General features: G+C 46.5%; 1 protein-coding gene across 2 annotated transcripts in view; it reads left to right on the top strand.

Annotated features, from left to right (window-relative positions):
- The first annotated feature begins 14,117 nt into the window (after positions 1 to 14,117).
- Positions 14,118 to 18,829, top strand: part of Tacc2 (transforming acidic coiled-coil containing protein 2) — a 172,808-nt gene continuing 168,096 nt past the window's right edge. The window contains exon 1 of one of the 2 annotated variants that reach the window (XM_071610844.1): positions 14,118 to 14,202. In XM_071610844.1, the coding sequence (XP_071466945.1) occupies positions 14,170 to 14,202 (33 nt within the window). In that variant the 5' untranslated portion in view covers positions 14,118 to 14,169. The remainder of the gene's footprint in view (positions 14,203 to 18,829) is intronic. The other variant, XM_071610843.1, reaches the window with a different exon arrangement.

Here is an 18,829-nt window from a genome sequence, read left to right as displayed (position 1 = left end):
CAGATGTCAACCTTGGAGAAGCAGTTAGAGAAGGAACAAAGCTTGGGGGTGACCAGTCCTTACTGCCAGAGTTTCTGTTGGGTGGACAGATCCCAGCAGTCTGGAACTGAGTTTTCCTTTAGGAACTGTGTTCACATATGGCAAGATAAGCCCTTAGGCCCAAGTTCTAGAAATGAGGAGTAGTGATCAAACACACGGTACTAGAACCAAACCAACACGGATGGAAAGAAAGGGCGGAGCTAGGATTGGGAAGGCAACACTTGAACTTGAGTGATCTGTTGGAGACTCTTGGGCCCCAAGTTTCACGCCCAACAGGTAAATTCAGTTTGCAAAATGCAAATCGAAACTAGCTTACTTGGGACTGGGGTTGTGGCTCAGTGGCAGAGCGCTGGCCTAACAGGTGTGAGGCACTGGGTTCCATCCTCAGCACCACATGAAAGTAAATAAATAAAATTAAAGTATTGTGTCCATCTACAACTAAAACAAAAACAAAACTAGCTTACTTTAGTAGCTTGAATCATTGAAAGATTGTCTTTTTTTTTAAAAGAGAGTGAGAGAGAGAGAGAGAGAGAGAGAGAGAGAGAGAATTTTTTTAATATTTATTTTTTAGTTTTCGGCGGACACAACATCTTTGTTTGTATGTGCTTCTGAGGATCGAACCCGGGCCGCATGCATGCCAGGAGAGCGCGCTACTGCTTGAGCCACATCCCCAGCCCCCTGAAAGATTGTCTTGATGTCTGCTTAGGAAGGGATGACCTAATTCCAAATCCTACTTTGATGGGGCAGAGACTGACATGGCCAGAAGTGACTCGGGGTGTGGGGGGGTCCCTCGTCACAAATTAGGGAAGGACTTCTTTTCCACCCTTCTACCCTCTTTCTTTTCTTCTTAAAATTTTCTTTATGAACTTTGCAAGCATACACAAAAGTAGAGAGAGCATTATAAACATCCTCATGTACCCATTACTGGTTTCAACCATGATCTACATATGAGCAATCTATTTTATTTATTTTTATTTTGGGGGTACTGGGGTTTGAACCCAGAGGTACTCAACCACTGAGCCACACCCCCAGCCCTTTTTTGTGTTTTATTTAGAGACAGGGTCTTGCTGAGTTGTTTACAGCCTCACTAAGTTGCTGAGGCTTTGAACTTGTGATCCTCCTGCCTCAGCCTCCTGAGCCACTGGGGTTACAGGCATGCACCACCGTGCCTGGCTAGATGCATTTTTAACTTTGTTATACCAAATAATGTTTGTACATTGAACTTCCATCCTTCCCCTCTCATCTTTGATTTAGTCTTAATTGTGTATTTACATATTTAAAAATCTTCAACATCAGTCGTTTTGCTAAAGATTTTGCAGTCATCACTTGATTGGATGAAATATATCTAGTAGATTTTTCATATAGGTGCAGAATTCAGCAAGTTATGTTGAAAATTGTTTTCTCTAGATTTTATATATGAAGAACAGCTCGACTGGATATTTTCAGGTTTTGTTTGTGTGTTGAGACGGGGTTGCTATGTTTGCCTAGGCTGGCCTCTAACTTGTGATCCTCCTGCTTCACCTTTCAGGCATCTGGAATTACAGGAATGCACCCATGTAAAGAGGTTTGTGTTTGTTTGTTTTGCAGCCTGGGGATTAAACTCAGACCTCTCCGGGGGCTAGGCATGCACTTGATCACTGAGCTACACCCCCATTCCCTTAAAACTTAAAAGTGTTTCCACTGATATCTTACTTCATGCATTTTTTTAAAAAAATATGATGCCAGTTTGATTCTTTTGACTTTGTAAGTTATTTGATCTATTTATCTAGAGATCTTTTATCTTCCAACTTTGAAATCCAATACTTTTGCTGGGATGTGTCTTAGAATTCCTTGTCCTGGGTTCCTTTCCCTAGGCACCCAGTGAGATTCACTGGGTAGATTCGGGTGCTGTGTTTGTCTATTTCTGGAAAGTTCCTTCAGTTGAAGCTCTAGCTATCCTGCTGCCTTGTCTTCACCTCAGGCTCTCCAACAGTGGGAATATGATTCCTTGATTCCTTCTTTTCCTGCCTCTCTTGTTTTTATACTTTCCAGTTACTTCCGAATGTTATTTCTCGTTCCTTTCCCCATTTCCCTGATTTCATTCAGTGCCTTTTATTAAACTTTCGTTTGAGTCTGTTCCTCCCCGGGTGCCTTGTGATGGGTTTACCTCTGAGATAGGTTTGTCTTTTTCTCCTATTTCTTTCCTGAGTTCCACCAACAACCTTCTCATCCCTCCCTGATTTGGGTCCATCTCTATGTGCATTTTTAATTTCTGATTCAAGGTGCTTCTCTGTGCCCAAGTGAGGATCCTGAATTCTGACAGGAGAGCTGACTTAAGATCTCGCTGTGCTTTCCAGCGGGCACAGGGCTGTGAGGAAGGTTTCCCTGGGTGATGTGTGTGACATGCTGTTCCCTCTCTGTGCCGATAGCCAGCCTTCCTCTTGTCCACTTCTGCAGCCCTGGAAGTCTCCTAGGATCCTGGTTCAATAGCACTCCTTCTGTCTTTGCAGCCGGGGTCCTGTTTGTGTGCCCAGGTATCAGGAGAGTTTCACTTCACGGCTTTCTTTCCTTGTTAAGGACTAAATTTTCTGGGTTTTTCCCTTCCCCAGTGAATACCCTGCTGCTCTAGGGAGCTTCTGCTGGCTTTTGCCTTTTTTCTCCCTCAGAATCCACACATTTTGAAGACCATGCCCTTGAATTGTGCCTGGCCCTTGAATTCCCCTGTGCTGTGGAATCCCTTCCGCCCAGGTCTTGCTCAGACCTGCTCAGGCACCTTTTGGGGGCTTTTCTGATTTAGGGTGGGCTTGTTCTGACCCTAACTCCTTCAAGCCAGACTCCATGCAGCGGCTCCATCCACAGGTTTTCCCAGGAGCTGCAGATATAAATATCTGCAATGGGTGGGAGCCAGGTATTAGGAATGTTGTGGGGTGGGGGGGGGGATTTTCTGACTTTGCTCTTTTTTATTTGATGATGATGAAAAAGTTTGTGTCTACTTATTTTCTCATTATTTTATATCACGTTGGGAGAAAAGCTGGGAGGAAATATCGAGAGAAGGATAATTAGGATGCCTCTATTATTCAGCTAACTTTAAAACATGCAAATATGATGAGGATATTGTTCTTGCTGGGCGCAGTGGTGCACACCTGTCACCCCAGTGCCTCGGGAAGATGAGGCAGGAGGATCACAAGTTCGAGGCCAGGCTCAGCAACTCAAAGAGGCCTGTCACAAAATAGAAAATGAAAAGGGTGGGGGTGTGACCCAGTAGTGAAGCACTTCTAGGTTTATCCCCCAGCCTCCCCCACCAAGTGATGTTGTTCTTATTCTTTCTGGGGTGAAGTATAGACTAGCCAAAGTCCTGTTTAACAAAAGTCCTGCTTATTTAGGACTTTTAAATTACACAATAACCAGTATTGAAAGGAAATCGAGGCACCAGGAGATGGGACACTAGGCAGAGACCAGAGTTCGTTGTCAGAGCTGACAAATAAAGGCCATCTCTCCACAGATGGCGAGAGAGGCAATACAGGCTTGGGGCTCTGGACTTTTATGGGGAGGCTCAGGGATTAGAGCCTGGCAGGTCCTAATGGGGTGGTTAAGGGTGGGGTTGGTATAAGGGAGTGGGGAGCCCTTCTCAGAAATGCCCTTGAGCAGAAAAGTGAAATTTTTTTCTTAAGATGGCAGCTGTCACTTAAGGTGGCCATCCAGGTGCTAAACAAGGACTTATAAGTATTAGCATCACTTGTAAGGATAAATTTACAATAGACTTATAAGAGGATTAGAGGTTTTAAAACTTTTTTCCTTTTTAAACACCAAAGTTAGTAAAAACACCCAAAGCCTAGGACTTGCCGAGTCCTAGGACATCATGTAGAGAGCAAATACCTTCAGCTTCCCAGATTGGCTCTCCGGTGGTCTCGTTGGTAGCCGCGACTCGGCTCCAGAGTCACTGGCCCTGCTGTGACCCTCACAGGTGCCCACTTGTCACCTGTGCTGAAGCAGCCTCACCCTCACTCCATGCTACTGCCACCCTGTGTTTAGCCCGCGGTGCCCAATGATGTTGATCCTGTATTTGATTTCTAATAATGACAGCACAGTTCAGCCTCAGGATTCTAATCAATGTCTGGATTTTTTTGTGGGTTACAACAGCTTGTTTTCATAAGAAATATGGTTTCTGCTAATCTCATCTGCAGAGAAGGGCGGTGTGGAAACTGTGAGTAAGGGAACTATATACTTGAAGGTATCGAGTATCTGTTTTAGCAGGAGAAAAAAAGGCCCTTTACTGAAAATCAAGATGTGGTTTCACGTTTCGGTTTGGGGCTAGGGGCTCTGCGTGGCTTAGGACACATTTGGCTCTCCCAGACAGACGCTCAGGGATCTGTCCTCAGAGGTTTCAGTCTGGCACATGCTAAGATGACACTGGTGCCATCAGCCAAGGGTCTTGCTTGTCAACTGCCATGGGAACAGTGGGGAGGGGGTTGATAGGTTCTCCGGTTCCCCTCACTTGTCATCCTTTATTCCCTCTTCCCGGTGGCCAGCCAGTGTTGGATGCAGCCTGGTGTGAAGGGAAGTGAAATGGGTCCTCTGGGGAATTCTGAGAAGTTAGCTTTTGCTACATAACAAACTACCACAAAACGTGGTGGTTTAAATAAGAACCATTTACTTAGCTTGGATTCTGTGGGTTGGCACTTTGAGCTGGGCTCAGCTACTCCTCTGGGTGGTTCTGTTGCTCTGAGCTGGGAACCCTCATGTGTCTGTGGTCAGCTGTGGGGTACTAGCTGTCAGCCACCACTAATCAGCCATGAAGAGGAGGGATTCTGCTGACTCGGTGTAGTCCCAGAACAAGGCAAATTCATGTTGGGCCTGGGCCTATTCAAAGGTTATGGATCATAAATGCAAGCAGATTGTCCCTTGTTGGTTTTCAAGCTTCACCACATGCCCCAGCACATGCCCAGGTGGTATCATCATTGTTCGGAGCCTGGGAGAATAACACAGAATCGTGGGTGGGATCTAGTGTATGTGTTTTCTGGTTTTGGTGCTGGGGTGTGAACCCAGGGCCTTGTGCATGCCAGGCAAGCACTCTACCAACTGAGCTATACCCCCAGCCTCCAGGATCTAGTGTATGAAGCATTAGAAAAAGCTTTGAAGTTATCCAGTAGAACCCTCTCCCGATGGGATGCCTACCTCACCAGGAGGTAGTGAGTTTCCTACCACCAGAAAGTATTCAAGTAGACCTAGAGATTCCACTACCATCCCAGGTTCTACTTTAGAGGCTTACGACTCGGCAAGCAACACTGCTGATGGTACGCAGTGTCTTTCTGCAAAGAACCAGATTCCAGCTGATGAGCTAAGCTTTGAGGCCTGTCTCAAACCTCCTCGGACCTGGTTGCTCAGGTCTCCCACTAAAAGGCAGTACAGGACTTCTGAGCTGAGATGCCCTGCCACCAGAGGCCTCTCTGCCCCCTGACCCCCAAGCCCCCTGTGAGCCTGTTCACCAGCCCTCTGCCTGCTCCCTGCCCCAACTGCTTGTGCTAACTCAGTCCTTGCCCATATCTGATCCTGCCAGTCTGAGCTTGCCCCTGAGTCCATTTCTCATTCTCAATTCCTGCTTCATTAACCAATGGCAGGCTAGGGTGACCCTGCCCACTTCACCCTACAATGCCCACAACCATCCAGACAGAAACAAACTATAGAACATAAGGCGTACATTTGTAAAACTGGAAGACAACTTGGTGCCCACTGCAGCTATTAAATATGACAGAGAGTCATGGGACATGTTCTTGATATGTTACTGTCAATTTTTTTTAAAAAAACAAGTTCAACAAGAGCACGCATGTATGTATGATCCCAGCTTTGCTTTTGTAGGTTTTAACTTTGTAAATATGATTACCCAAACATCAGTTGGGGTCTCCCTGCCCCTGAAGCCCACCCCAAGGCTTCTCGGAATCCCCAGGGCTTATCCTAGCTGGCCTCTCTACCTTTGGGCTTTGCTTGCTCCTTCAGTCTCTGGTCTCTACTCCATGGACCCAGACATGAGTAAAGCTCAGCTTGGACCTCCAGCTTCAACCCTAGGCCCAGTCCCTGCCAGAAACAAAGCAAGACGGACAAAGTGACCATAGGGCATGTAGGAGGTTGGGAGCTGAGAAAGCTACCTGCCCAGTTCTCCTCACCAGTGCAGACCGAATGGCCTGAGGCCTTTTGGTGTGTGGCTCAGGGCCTCAGCATGATAGGATACCTGCTTCTCATTGGAGCTGGCTGTGTTCTCTGAGAAGCCCCTGAGGGCCTTCAGGGGCTGGGGGGGCTGAGGCCCTGTGTGGGGAGCAAGTCTGTGGGGGGCTGTCTCTGGCTCCAGCCCTTTCCAGCAGAGGGTGGTCCGTCGGACTGGTCTCTGACCACCAGGTCCTAAGAGCAGGGAGTCTCCCAGGTCATCCCAGCCCAAATGTTCCACAGAACAGGAATTCAAAATGTCCAGGGGCCTCAGAGATGGAGGGAGAGAAGAAAGCAGAAGGCAAGGGGAGAGGATGAGGGAAGAGCTGTCACTTCACTCAAACCCCGAAAAGCAGCCTGGTCTTTGGTGCTTATGACGGACTCTTGCCAGAGCAGAAAGCAAGCAAGGGCTCTTAATAAATCTCTTCCCCAGGCTACAGCTGTTTGTTTGTATTAAAACAGGAACATGATAACAGAGCTATAAGTAGCTCCTTGCTCAACCCTGCAAGGTAGGGAGCTGGAGCTCCGGTCCCCAGAGGGAGAAGCCAAGGTCCCCTGCCTGCTGGGAAGGGGTGGCCTCTGTGGCAATCGCAGCTGGCTTGGGTGTAGGGTAGGTCAAGCAGCCCCAGAGAGGCTGGCCAGGGGTAGCAATGAACCTGCCCCCAACATGGAACCTTGGCCCCACCCCCCCGGGGCCAAGGCAGGGGTGGACAGATACTTCTGATCTGAGCGGCTCTGCCCTTAGGGCTGCAGGGCTGGGCCAGAGAGGCTGCCTGCTGGAACTGGCCCAGCTGTGGAAGCTAATTCTGGCCCATCCCCCTAGCCCCTGAGATGCTGGGTGAGTCCTTGCCACCCTCTCCTCCTGGGCTCCTCCTCTGTGAGAGGAAGTTTGGAAGGTTTCTTCCCCTGACACTAAATGATCTCTATTATTCTATGCAGAAGAAATATCAGAAGTCATCAAATCTTGAAACAGACACATTTTTAGCACATCACAAAATGAGGGAGGGATTTCTTTTTCTACAGAGAATAAAATTCAAATAGAAACCATGATTGATTACCTAACATATCAACAAGTCCCCACAGATCATCACTAGGCTGCTCTCACAGGACAGTGTGGGGGACAGAAACCGGGCAAATTGCAACCCACCCCCAACCCCAGCCTGTTTTTTCATCTATGAGAAGGCACCTGCACTACCTCATCTCCAGTCCACATCAGAGCCACCTGTCTTGATGATGTAACACCAACACACCAGTGGAAAACAAATAAAATTACTCTCAAACAACTTTCTTTTTGCCATGCTGAAGACCAAACCTGGGCCTTGATCATGTTGGACAAGTGCTCTACCAGTGAGCCCCAGCCCCAGCCCACAACTGTCTTCTAAAATATGGAACAAATAAATTTTATGTTTGTATTTTTAAATTATATTAAGATTAGCTTAAAATTGATTGGAGGAAAGAGTTCCATTTGACCTGACTGTCCAGGCAGTGTCCAGGGAATAACTAGGTAGAAGAAATCTTGGGGAGTCCATCCTTATTTGTGGCCAACCACCTTGAATTAATTAAAAGCCTACATCCTGGATTCTTTTTAAAGAGTCATTTTTCCCCCAGGGACACAGAGTGACCAGCTAAGTTAACATCTGCTGCCCAACAACACCACAGCGGGGGACTGGACTGGGAGGAGGTATTGGAGGCAACAAGTATTTCAGTGTAAATGGCCAGGTCAAAAGTTCCTAAAGTTCCTACATGGTGGTGCACACCTGTAATCCCAGTGGCTCTGGAGGCTGAGGAAGGAGGATCAGAGGATCGGAGGATTGTGAATTCAAAGCCAGCCTCAGCAAAAGTAAGGTGCTAAGCAACTCAGTGAGACCCTGCCTCTTAATAAAATACAAAATGGGCTGGGGCTGGGGCTCAGTGGTCAAGTGCTTCGGAGTTCAATCCCCAATACCCCCATCTCCCCCCAAAAAAGTTCCTGAAGCCACAGACTTTCCCCTCTTTGGGCCTACACTATGAATTTTCTTAGTCAAACATTTTTTTCTGCCAGTTCACAAATCAGTCAGCTGTCTTTTATTGCAGATGAGACCCATTTCTAATTACTAGTGTCTGGATGCAGGGTTTTACTGCAGAAATAAAGAGAGAGCAACAGAAGCTTTGTTTTAGGGAGAGACTAATCTCTTGGAGGCTCCAAAGACACCCACTGTCAACAATGTAACAATCGACAGTTTACTGAGCACTGAATCTAGCCTAAGAACTTTATGGAAATTAACTCATGGTAGCCAAGTGAGGTAGGGATTATTATGATTCCCATTTCAGAAATAACAAAACCAAACACAGAGAAGTGTAGTTATTTGCCAGAGTTTGTCCACCAAGGGAGCAGGCGTTGACATTCACACTGCACCCTCTGGCCACGGGGTCCGGTTCTCCTCATAGCCCTCTATAGCCACTGCAGTGGGCTGTCCCAGAAATAGACAAGCCAACTCACATCCACGTGGGGAGCTGGCCAGCTGCATGATGTCGAGGTCAGAGGAAGCCAGCTTGGAGAGGGGGAGCAGGTCTGCCATGGAGATACCTGCAGACCATGGCACGTGGCAGAGATTGATGTTGGGGTCCAGTCCACGAGTCGCCATTGGAAAGGGGGTTGTGAGCACTCAGGAATCTCTGATGCCCTGCATTTGGACCTGTCCCCTGTGCCTGGTCAGCATATCCCTCTAAGACACAGCCCCAGCCCTGCACGGGAACCAAGAAGTCTGTGTATTCCTTTGCTCTTCCCATTGGCAGTGACAGTCTCTGGTGCCTGGTGGGGGACAACTCAGCAGTGGTAGGACAGAGGTTGAAGGCAATGCCCAGGGTCCAGCAGTCATGGTGGCACTAGCGCTGTGTCCAGGGGTGGGAGGCACCACCAGTGATCCCAGCAGCTGCCACTGGGGCAGTGGTGGGAGCTGCCCAGGCAGGCCCCTCGTTGGCAAGGCCTTGGCAGTGGATTCAGCTGCCCGGAGGCCTCTGTCCCTGCCTGGTTTGAGCCTGGTGCTTCAGGCTTCCCTCAGCGACAGCGACTGCCCGATTTCCGCCCCTGAGCTTCTTTTCTGTTTGAGTTGGCCAGAGGAATTTCAGTTGTTTGTGCTCAAGAGCCGTGATGGAAGGGTGGTGGTGCCTTCAGACACCTTAGCTGAGAGCTGATTCTGCCTGCAGCTGACACCCGTCTCTGATTCCACACCCACCGTCCTCCTCGGGATCCTGTGAGTAACTGTATATCCTGTTTAGGGGACCAACTGCAGTTCTGGCAACTTGAGTGTCCTGGTCGGCTTGCCATCCAGGTTCCATGCCGATAAACAAGCAGCCTGGTTGAGAGAATAGCCCCGTGTGCGGCTGCCTATGTGTTGGGTTAATGTGCGTTTTCAGTGCAGGTCTTCCCTCAGGATGTCAATAAATAAGGTTTTGACTTGAATCCTCAGAGGTAGATGCCTTCTTTGGGCGACTAGCTTGTGTGTGCAGCAAGATTTACCTGGGAAGGCTGGGGATATAGCTCAGTTGGTAGAGTGCTTGCCTTGCATGCATAAGGCCCTGGGTTCAATCCCCAGCACTACACACACATGCATACACACACACACACACACAAATTTACCTGGGAAACAAGCCCTCATGTGATGGGAGAAAGGGGTAGGGGCTAGGAACAGAAAGTCCCACCCCCTTGGTGGGATGTGTGTCCTTTGGCCACGATCTGGTTCTGACCCTCATCTGTTAGAGCGTGACGATAGGTCTGACCTCATTGCCCTCATTGCTTTGCTACAAGGATTCCATGTAAAATGGAGCACAGTACCAGGTGCATGTGAATCCTCAAGAAATGCTGGCTGCTCACAAAAGAGCAGCCCAGAGGCAGTGACAGTAATGATAATAAATGCTGCTGGTAAGGAGCAGGGGCCTCTCATTTTCGGTAGAACTGAGGAGGTTCTGGAAGCCAGCATGCGGGAGGGATCCCAGAGCTGACCCAGGCCCAGAACGCAGCCCTCCTGCCTCTATAAACCCCAATCACTTGAGGGATTCGTGCTGGCTGCAGAGCTGACCATGAGAACCTTCAGGGTGGACGGTGGAGCAAACGGACATCACAAAAATATGCACACCTGAGGGCTGGACCCTGCGTGTGCCCCATCTTCTGAGTCCAGGTGTGCCTCTGGCTGGCCAGCTTCTCCCCCAAACCCTTTTCAGGAGCAAACCCCCAATCTGCCCCTTCTGTTTTTCAGGGCTTTCTCTCTTTAGTCCCTGTTTGTCCCCTTGAAGACTTGCCTCTTCATTCCCAACTGGCTCACCCAAGATCCTTTGCTTCATTGGATTCTCTAATTTAGAAAAATTCTCTTGTGATTTTTAGGGGTGGAAGCAAACATTCTTTTTTCTCATCCCTCCAAACCTTAACCATACAGAAACCTCATGTTGATAAACACAGAAGAAATGTTTTCCAAACTTTTTTCGTCTAGTGGTGGAATCTTTTTTCCAAACAATATCTTATACAGAACCCCAAGATGTGAAACATGCTTTTAAAAATCAAGATGAAATTTACATAACATGAAATCAGCCATTCTGAAGTGAGCAACTGAGTGGCATTTAGTGCCCTTGCAACGCTGGGCAGCCGCCCTCTCCAGCTAGTTCTAGAACACTTTCATCACAGCACAACAGGACCTGTACAGGTACCCCTTAGGCAGTCACTCTCCTTCCCTCTGTCCCTGGCCACTCTGGCTTCTCCTCTCTAGATTTTCTTATTCTCAATGTCGCATGTGAACAGAATCATGCACCCTGTGGCTTCAGATGGAGCATCTTTCCTGGACATAACGGTTTGTAGGTTCATCAGAGCCGGAGCCTGGATGGATTCCTCACTGTGTTCTGTGTCTAGTAGTATTCCATGGTGTGGCTAGACAGGGTTGCACTTACCCATTCGTCTATTGAAATGAACAGGCTTCTGCTTTCACAATCCACAGAGGGTGCTAAGCTCCTCCCCTGCGTTCAGCTTTTCCCTGGTGGGGCCTCAAATACTTCCAAGGAGGCTCCCTGAAATGCTAATTTGTTTCCCTTGGAGTGCTCCTACCTGGAGGCGAAGTCCAGGCTTCCGCAGAACTTTCCTTTAAAAGCTCTGCCACGCGCCCCCCCACCCCCACCCCGTGGGCAATGGGGGGAGGAATCCAGGGAAGCAGGCAGGGGGTGCAGGGAGGGTCGTGGGTGGGTGCCTGCGGGGGTCCCAGTGGGCGGGCTGCCTGCTGCCTTTTACAGCTTCCCTCCAGAAACTCCAGCCACACCTGGGTGCGCACGGTCCACCCACCCCGTCTACAGGTGCCAGGCTGCCGCGTCAGCGCCTTCCCACAAGTTTCCTGGCTCTCCGCGGAACTCGAGTGGAGTTTCCCCAGGTGCACAGCAGAAGCCCGCTGAGCCTTTGACTCCTTCCTAGAAGGAGAGGCCGATCCCGCCGAGAGCGGAAGGGCCAGTTGTTCTGGGCCAGGACCGTCCCGCTGTTGGGTGCAGCCAATCAGATGCAGGGGCTGCTTTAGGTAGATAAGCCTCTTCTGAAAGGAGCCCCGCTGATGTAATCACCGGGAAAATCCTGTGTGAAAGGCCGGAGAGAAGGGCTGCGAAGCCAGATTCCATGTGGGCAGGAAGGCTTGTCTAATCTCCCGGGCGAGGCCCAGGTAGGAGGCTCAGCTGGTTGGTGCCGGTGCAGGGGTGGAGACAGGTTGTTTGCCCGGCTGGTTGGGGTGGCTCAGGGCCTCGGCCCCTGAGTGGAAGAGGAGAAAGCCCAGGCGCTGGAAAGCAGATTCTGGAGGTAGCGTCCAAATTCCAGGCCGGCCCCAAAGGTAAGTGAGAAGGCAGAGCGTTGCCACCCCCTTCCTGGCTGGGAGCCCTGCTAGGTGCAGAGATTTCAGATGCAGCCTGGCCTTCCCTCTGCGGATCTGAAGCTTACACTTCACCAGTTGTTGGCCATTCTTTCCAGTCTGTTCAGAAACCTAGTTCATAATCCCAGCTTGTGGGGAGGCTGAGGCAGGAGGATTGAGAGTTCAAAGCCAGCCTCAGCAATTTAGTAAAAACTTTTCTCTAAATAAAATACAAAAGGGCTGGGGATGTGGTTCAGTGGTTGAGGGACCCTGGGTTCAATCCCTGGTACCAAAAAGAAAAGGAAAACAAACAAACAAAAAACCTAGTTCAGATACCCAGTTTTTAATAACATTTTTTAATTTATCTGGTGAATCAATGTCAAAATTAATATCACTTTGGATTATATGAAACTATCGTTTTGGACAGTTCAACTTGATGGATGCAGGGAAGTTAATAACAGTAACACTCAACATTTGGAAGAATCATCTTCCAAATGAATGGAAGAAATACACTGAAGTGATCAATTTTAATCTTTTTTTTTTTGGGGGGGGGCTACTGGGGATTGAACCCAGAGATACTTTACCACAGAGCTACATCCCCAGTCCCTTTTATCTTTCATTTTAAGACAGGGTCTCACTAAATTGCTTAGAGCCTTGCTAGATTGCTGAGGCCACCTCAAACTTGTGAGCCTCCTGCCTCAGCCTCCCGAGTTGCTAGAATTGCAGTGGCATGTGCCACTGTGTCTAGAGATTGAATTTAAGTAATTGAAGATTTTTACATTCTATAAGTGAGCCTGAATTTTTTTTTGTGTGTGTGTGTGTGTGTGTTCACAGCAAATGGCATGAATTTCATAAGGGATCATACCATTTCAATGACTTAGGGGTGAGGGGATTTGAGGACTGGGGTGACATCGGTTGGGATTTTCTGTTGGAGGCATTTTACTTGGGCCTACTCACAACACTGATGTCTTATTTCCAGTGAATATTTACTCTATATAGCTCATGTTAACTACTCTCTTGGTGTTGGTTGAATGAATAAGAAAACCAATGGGCGAAATAATACCATAAAAGCCCTATTCCTGTGGGGGGAGAAATCTTGAATTAGAAGGCAAGAGGCTGAGTTCAATTTCCAGCTCTTCTCCTCCCCAACCTGGGTCTTTGGCAGGCCCCTTGCCTTCTCCAGCCTCAGTGTCCCTACTGGGTTAGACAGATGTCTCTAAGGCACTAGCTCTAAAGGTCTCTGGTGTCTAAGTCTTCGTAAATTAGGTTTCTCCACCTGAGAAAAGTGGAGATGAGGGCTTTTCCTGCTTGTGTGACAGGGTATCAGACTCGGGTGCATGACCTCAGTGTGTGGGAAGCGTCAGCATCACAATGATCCTGAATAAACAAACCGGCTCACCATGTGAGTGAGCACCGGGAAGGACTCCAGCTGTCTTGGCAATTTTCCGTGATGATTTCCCAACTACTTATTTTCCTCAGCGAGGAAACCATTCTGCTTTCGTAAAAATGTGTGTAGAAGTGAAACTGATTTGGTGAAACAAGTGTTTAGAGTAAAATCTACGAAGACCATATGTTGTTGAGAGCAGTGGGTTTCACACCTGCTAATGTTGGGCACCCAGCTCTGCTGTCACCAGCAGTGAGAACCCGTCATGCTGAATTCCCCAGCTGAACACAGTTGGAAACAGCAAACACTCCATGAGCAATGCTTCTCCAGCCCTCGGCCCACAGGCCCTGTGTGGCTGGCTGTTTGTGTGTAGACGTCTGCGTGTGCGCTTGGCATGGGCCAGACAGACCGCGCCCACCCGCCTCCCAGCAGGTCTGCCAACCCCAGGGCGGGGAGGGAACAGCAGCCCCGACTGGGAAAGGAGCTTGGGTGGCATACTGCAAAAGCAAACCTTCAAAAGTAATTTTCCATGATGTGACTACAGAGATAAGCCTTCCACATCGTCTGGCTTTGGAGTTCGGGGAGAGGTGCAGACACAGAAAGCCTCAGCGCTCCTTCCATTCTGCACCTGTTGACACCCTCTCATTTCTTCCAGTCGCCCCTGACAAAATTCTGAGGGACGTTCATTGGAAATAAGACATCTGGACTCCCCGAGTGACCATGGGCAACGAGAACAGCACCTCGGAGCGCCAGGTGGGTATGGGGAAGCTCCTCCCTGGAGTCGCACGGCTCTCTTGACCTTGACCACACTCCTCCCTGCTCCCCAGCGCCTCCTCTGTGCCCAGGAAGGGCCAAGCAAAGCCCCGGCTCATGCCTAGACGCACCGTGGAGGCTTGTTGATGGCATTTTCAAATTCTCTCATTTTATAAGCCATGAACTTTAGTTTTCCGTTTTATTCTGAGCTTCTAAAATTGACATAATGAGAATTTGGCACACTACTGCCCAGACTGTGCGCACTCAACAACTTAACATGGATTTAGTGGAGGAGGTTAAAATCTTCCCAATCTTCCCTTAAATAGAGCCATGGCCATTAAACATGATTTTAAAATCGATCTGCATTGAGCAGATGAAATGCAAACTCTTGTTCTCATAGCAGGCAAGGTTTCCACAATTGAGGAATGGGCTTTTAACTGCCGGATGTTGCCTAAGGCTGGGAATAGAATCTATCCAAATTCTATCATGATCCATTTTAAGTCTGAGAATATTAACAATGTCCTGGTGAGAAAAATCAGGGAGACACGCTTTCCCATTCCACTCACATGGAGTGGAAATTTTGGATTAATGGTGTTGAGTTCTTTGAATGAGAACATTGGATCCCAAAGCCAACCTACTGCAATTTGTTTTCCCTCTGCCACCTTCTTCCCTACAATTTTCTTTTCTCAAGCAGGAAAACAGAAACTATCAAAAGAAAAGGTGGCAAAGTCCAGGGATTTTATGGTTAGGCAAGAAATGATTGGTGTGGGTGTGAGACAATAGGGAGAGGTGGGCACTATGGCAAACAGGCGAGTTCTTGCCCAAAGCAGCTGAAATGAGTTCTTGTCAATTCCAGCTGATGGTTGCCATGTGGGATGACTCCTCCTTGTGCAGGGCTGTTTCTTTAAAATAAGCCAGAAGCCCCTATTTTTCTATGAAGTCTTAAATTTTTTTTAAATTAAACTTTGAGATAATGGTAGATTTACGTGCAATTTTAAGCAATAATACAGAGAGATCCCATGTACCCTTTACGCAGTTTCCCTTAAATATAACATCTTGCAAGACTACTACACAGTATTATAACATGATTCCTCTGAAAGCCCTTTTATAGCCACACCAGTTTCCCTCTTGTCTCCCATTCTAGACCCTGGCAACCGCTAATCTGTTCTCTACTTCTATTATTTTGTCATTTCAATAATGTTATATAAATAGAATTATACAATGTGTGACCTTTTAGGTTATTCAGCATAATTCTCTTGAGAGTCATCCAAGTTGTATGTATTGCTGAATAGTATTCCACTGTATGGAGGTGCTGTAGTTCCTTGAATCATTCATCCATTGAAGCAAAACTGGGTCACTTCTCATAAAGTTGCTGTTTTCATTTCTCTGAGATAAATACCCAAGAGAGCAATTGCTGGGTCACATGATGGGTGCATGCTTAGTTTTATAAGGTACTGCTGGGCTTTCTCCCAGTCACTGTACCATTTTACATTCTCACCACCAACTTATGAGCAATCCAGTTTCCCTGCATCTTGACCATCATTGGGTGTTATCCCTATTTGATGCTGCCAGTCTCTTAGATGTGTTGTGTGATCTCATGATGGTTTTAATTTGCATTGCAATGATGGATAATGATGTTGAAAAAATTTGCTTATTTGCCATATGTAGACATGATTCTTTTTTTGTGTGTGTGGTGCTGGGGATTGAATCCAGGGCCTTGTGCATGCGAGGCAATCACTCTACCAACCAAACTATATCCCCAGACCTAGACATGGTTTCTTTTTCCAAAGTTTCAGTTATCTGTGATCAACTATGACCTAAAGACATTAAATGGACAAATTCCAGAAATAATAATTTATAAGTCTTAAACCTTGTGCTATTCTGAGTAGTGTGATAAAATTTCACACCATCTGGTGCAGGATGTATATCATCCTTTGGTCCAGTGTATCCATGCTGTATATACTATCCACCCGTTAGTCATTTAGTGGTGTCTTTGTTTATCAGATTAACTGTCATAGTACTCTGGTGCTTGTATTCAAATAACCCTTACATGGTATCCTAATGATATTTCACAATGCCTATGTTGTTCATTTTATTTCCTCTCATCATGTAGAAAATTACATCATCTCACATCACAAAGAAGAGAGTGAAAAAGAGACTACAGTTACATAACATTATGATTTATTGTATAATTGTATTTTATTATTAGTTATTGCTATTAATCTCTTAATGTGGTTAATTTGTAAATCAAACTTGGTCATAGGTATATATGTATAGGAAAAGCATAGTAAATATAGATTTCAGTATTACTGTGGTTACAGGCATTCACTGTGGTCTTAGAATGTATCCATTGGATACATTCTGTTCATGTCTTTTGCTCATTTTCTATTTTGATTATCAGTATTATTGTTGTTATTTTAGCATTAGGTTTTAAGAATCCTTTATACAGATGAGATATTAGTCTTTTGTTAGATTATGGTTTGGTAATATTTTCTCTTATTTTGGAACTTACCATCCTTTGATCAGGGTCTTTTACAAAGCAAAAGTTTAAATCTTAAAGTGGTACAATTTATCAGTTTTTTTCTTTCATGAGTAGTGCTGTTGGTATCAAGTCTAAATGTTCTTTGCTTAGCCTTACATCCTGAAGATTTTCTCCTATTTTTTTTCTAAAATTTTTTACATAAATTTTACATTTATGTTCAAGTTTATGATCCATTTTGAGTGAATTTTTGTGTAAGGTGCTAAATTTAGGTTGAAGCTTATTTTCTTTAATAAATTGGGCTTGGGATGTAGCTCAGTGATAGAGCACTTGCCTAGCATGTGTGAGGCCCTGGGTTCAATCCCCAGCCCCCCCTTTTTTAGAGCAGTTTTAGGTTCATAACAAAATTGAGCAGAAGGTGCAGAGATTTCCCATGTACACCCTGTCCCCACACAAACATAGCCCCCCCGTTGTCAACATCCTGTACCAGTGGGGTACATTTATTATGACTGATGAACCTACGTTGGCATCTTATTACCCAGAGGTCACAGATGACATGATGGTTCAGGCTGGATGTTGAACCGTCTATGAATTTTGACAAATGTGTGACACGTATCTACCATTATAGTATCACACTGAGTATTTTCACTGCCCCAAGGTCTCTGTGCTCTTTAGCATCTCTATAGTTTTTGCCTTCTCCAGAATGTCCTATGGTCAGAATCATGCAGTATTTTTTTTAAGATGGGTTTCTTTCATTTAGCAATAAGTCTTTTCATGGCTTGGGTGCTGGTGTCTTCTGAGCGCTGGATGTGCTAGAGTTTACTTGTCTACTGAAGAACATCTTGGTTGCTTCCAAATTTTGAATAAAGATGCAGTAACATCCATGTGTGGGTTTTTGTGGAGACGTAAGTTTTAACTCCTTTGGGTAGATAGCAAGGAGTGGGCTGCTGGGTCCCATAGTGAGGGTGTCTGGTTCTGTAAGAACCTGCCAAAGGCAGGCCACAGTGGCTGTGCCACTTTGCATCCCCCCAGCCTGTGAATGAGGGCTCTTGTTATGGTCTGGATCTTAAATGTCCCCCATGTTCCTGTGTTGAAGGGTTAGTCCCCAAGGCTCCATGTTCAGAGGTGGAGTCTTTGAGAGGGGGTTCAATCATGAGGGTTCTGACCTCATGGGTAGATTAATCCACTTATGACTTTGGAGCTTAATGGTATGGGGAAGGGTTTTGTTATAAAAGCACTCTCTCTCTCTCTCTCTCTCTCTCTCTCTCTCTCTCTCTCTCTCCCTCTCCTGTCCAGCTTCCATGAGGTGAGTAGTTTTTGCTTCTTACAGTGATGTTTTGCCCAAAGCAAGAGAACCAACTGATCATGAACTGAACCCTCAGAAACCTGGATAAAATAAATCTTTCTTCTTTTCCAGTTCTTTTTCTCAGGCATTTTGTCATAGCAATAGAAAGCTGTGACACGTTTTCTGACACAGGATTCTTCCAAATTCTCACCAGCATTCTGGATTTGGGTCATTCTTGTAGGTGTGTCGTGGTATCTCATTATTGCTTTATTTCCCTGATGCCTGATGACGTGGAGAATCTTTCCACATGGGCCACTTGCCTTCTCTCTATCTTCTTTGGTGAGGCGTCTGTTAAAGTCTTTGGTGTATTTTAATCAGGTCATTGGCATTTTTATTGCTGAATTTTGAGAGGTTTTGTATATTTTGGATAGCAGTTCTCTTTTAGATGTGTCTTTTGTAAATATTTTCTCTTGGGACTTATCTTGCTCTCTCGAGGTTGAGGTTCATTTCTTGGTATTTGTTGTAGTTTTGCCCATTACTGTCTGTCTCTCCAGCCCCATTTGTTGAAAAGACCATTCTTCCTCTACTGAGTTACTTTTGTATCTTTGTGAAAGATCAGCTAAACTGCTGGTCGTGGTGATGCCTGCCTGTAGTCCCAGCAACTTGGGAGGCTGAGGCAGGAGGATTGCAAGTTCAAGGCCAGCTTCAGCAACTTAGTGAAACTCTGTCTCTAAATAAAAAGTAAAATGGGCTGGGGATGTGGCTCAGTGCCAAAAAAAAAAAAAAAAATTAGTTAAGCATATTTGTGTGGGTTGCTTCTGGGTTCTCAGCTCTACTTCATTGATTGTCTTAATTACTCTAGC

The sequence above is a fragment of the Marmota flaviventris genome, chromosome 4 (assembly GCF_047511675.1).
Source record: "Marmota flaviventris isolate mMarFla1 chromosome 4, mMarFla1.hap1, whole genome shotgun sequence".
Lineage (NCBI taxonomy): Eukaryota > Metazoa > Chordata > Mammalia > Rodentia > Sciuridae > Marmota > Marmota flaviventris.
Note: the sequence above shows the minus strand (reverse complement) of the source record. Positions and strands in the feature narration are given on the sequence as shown.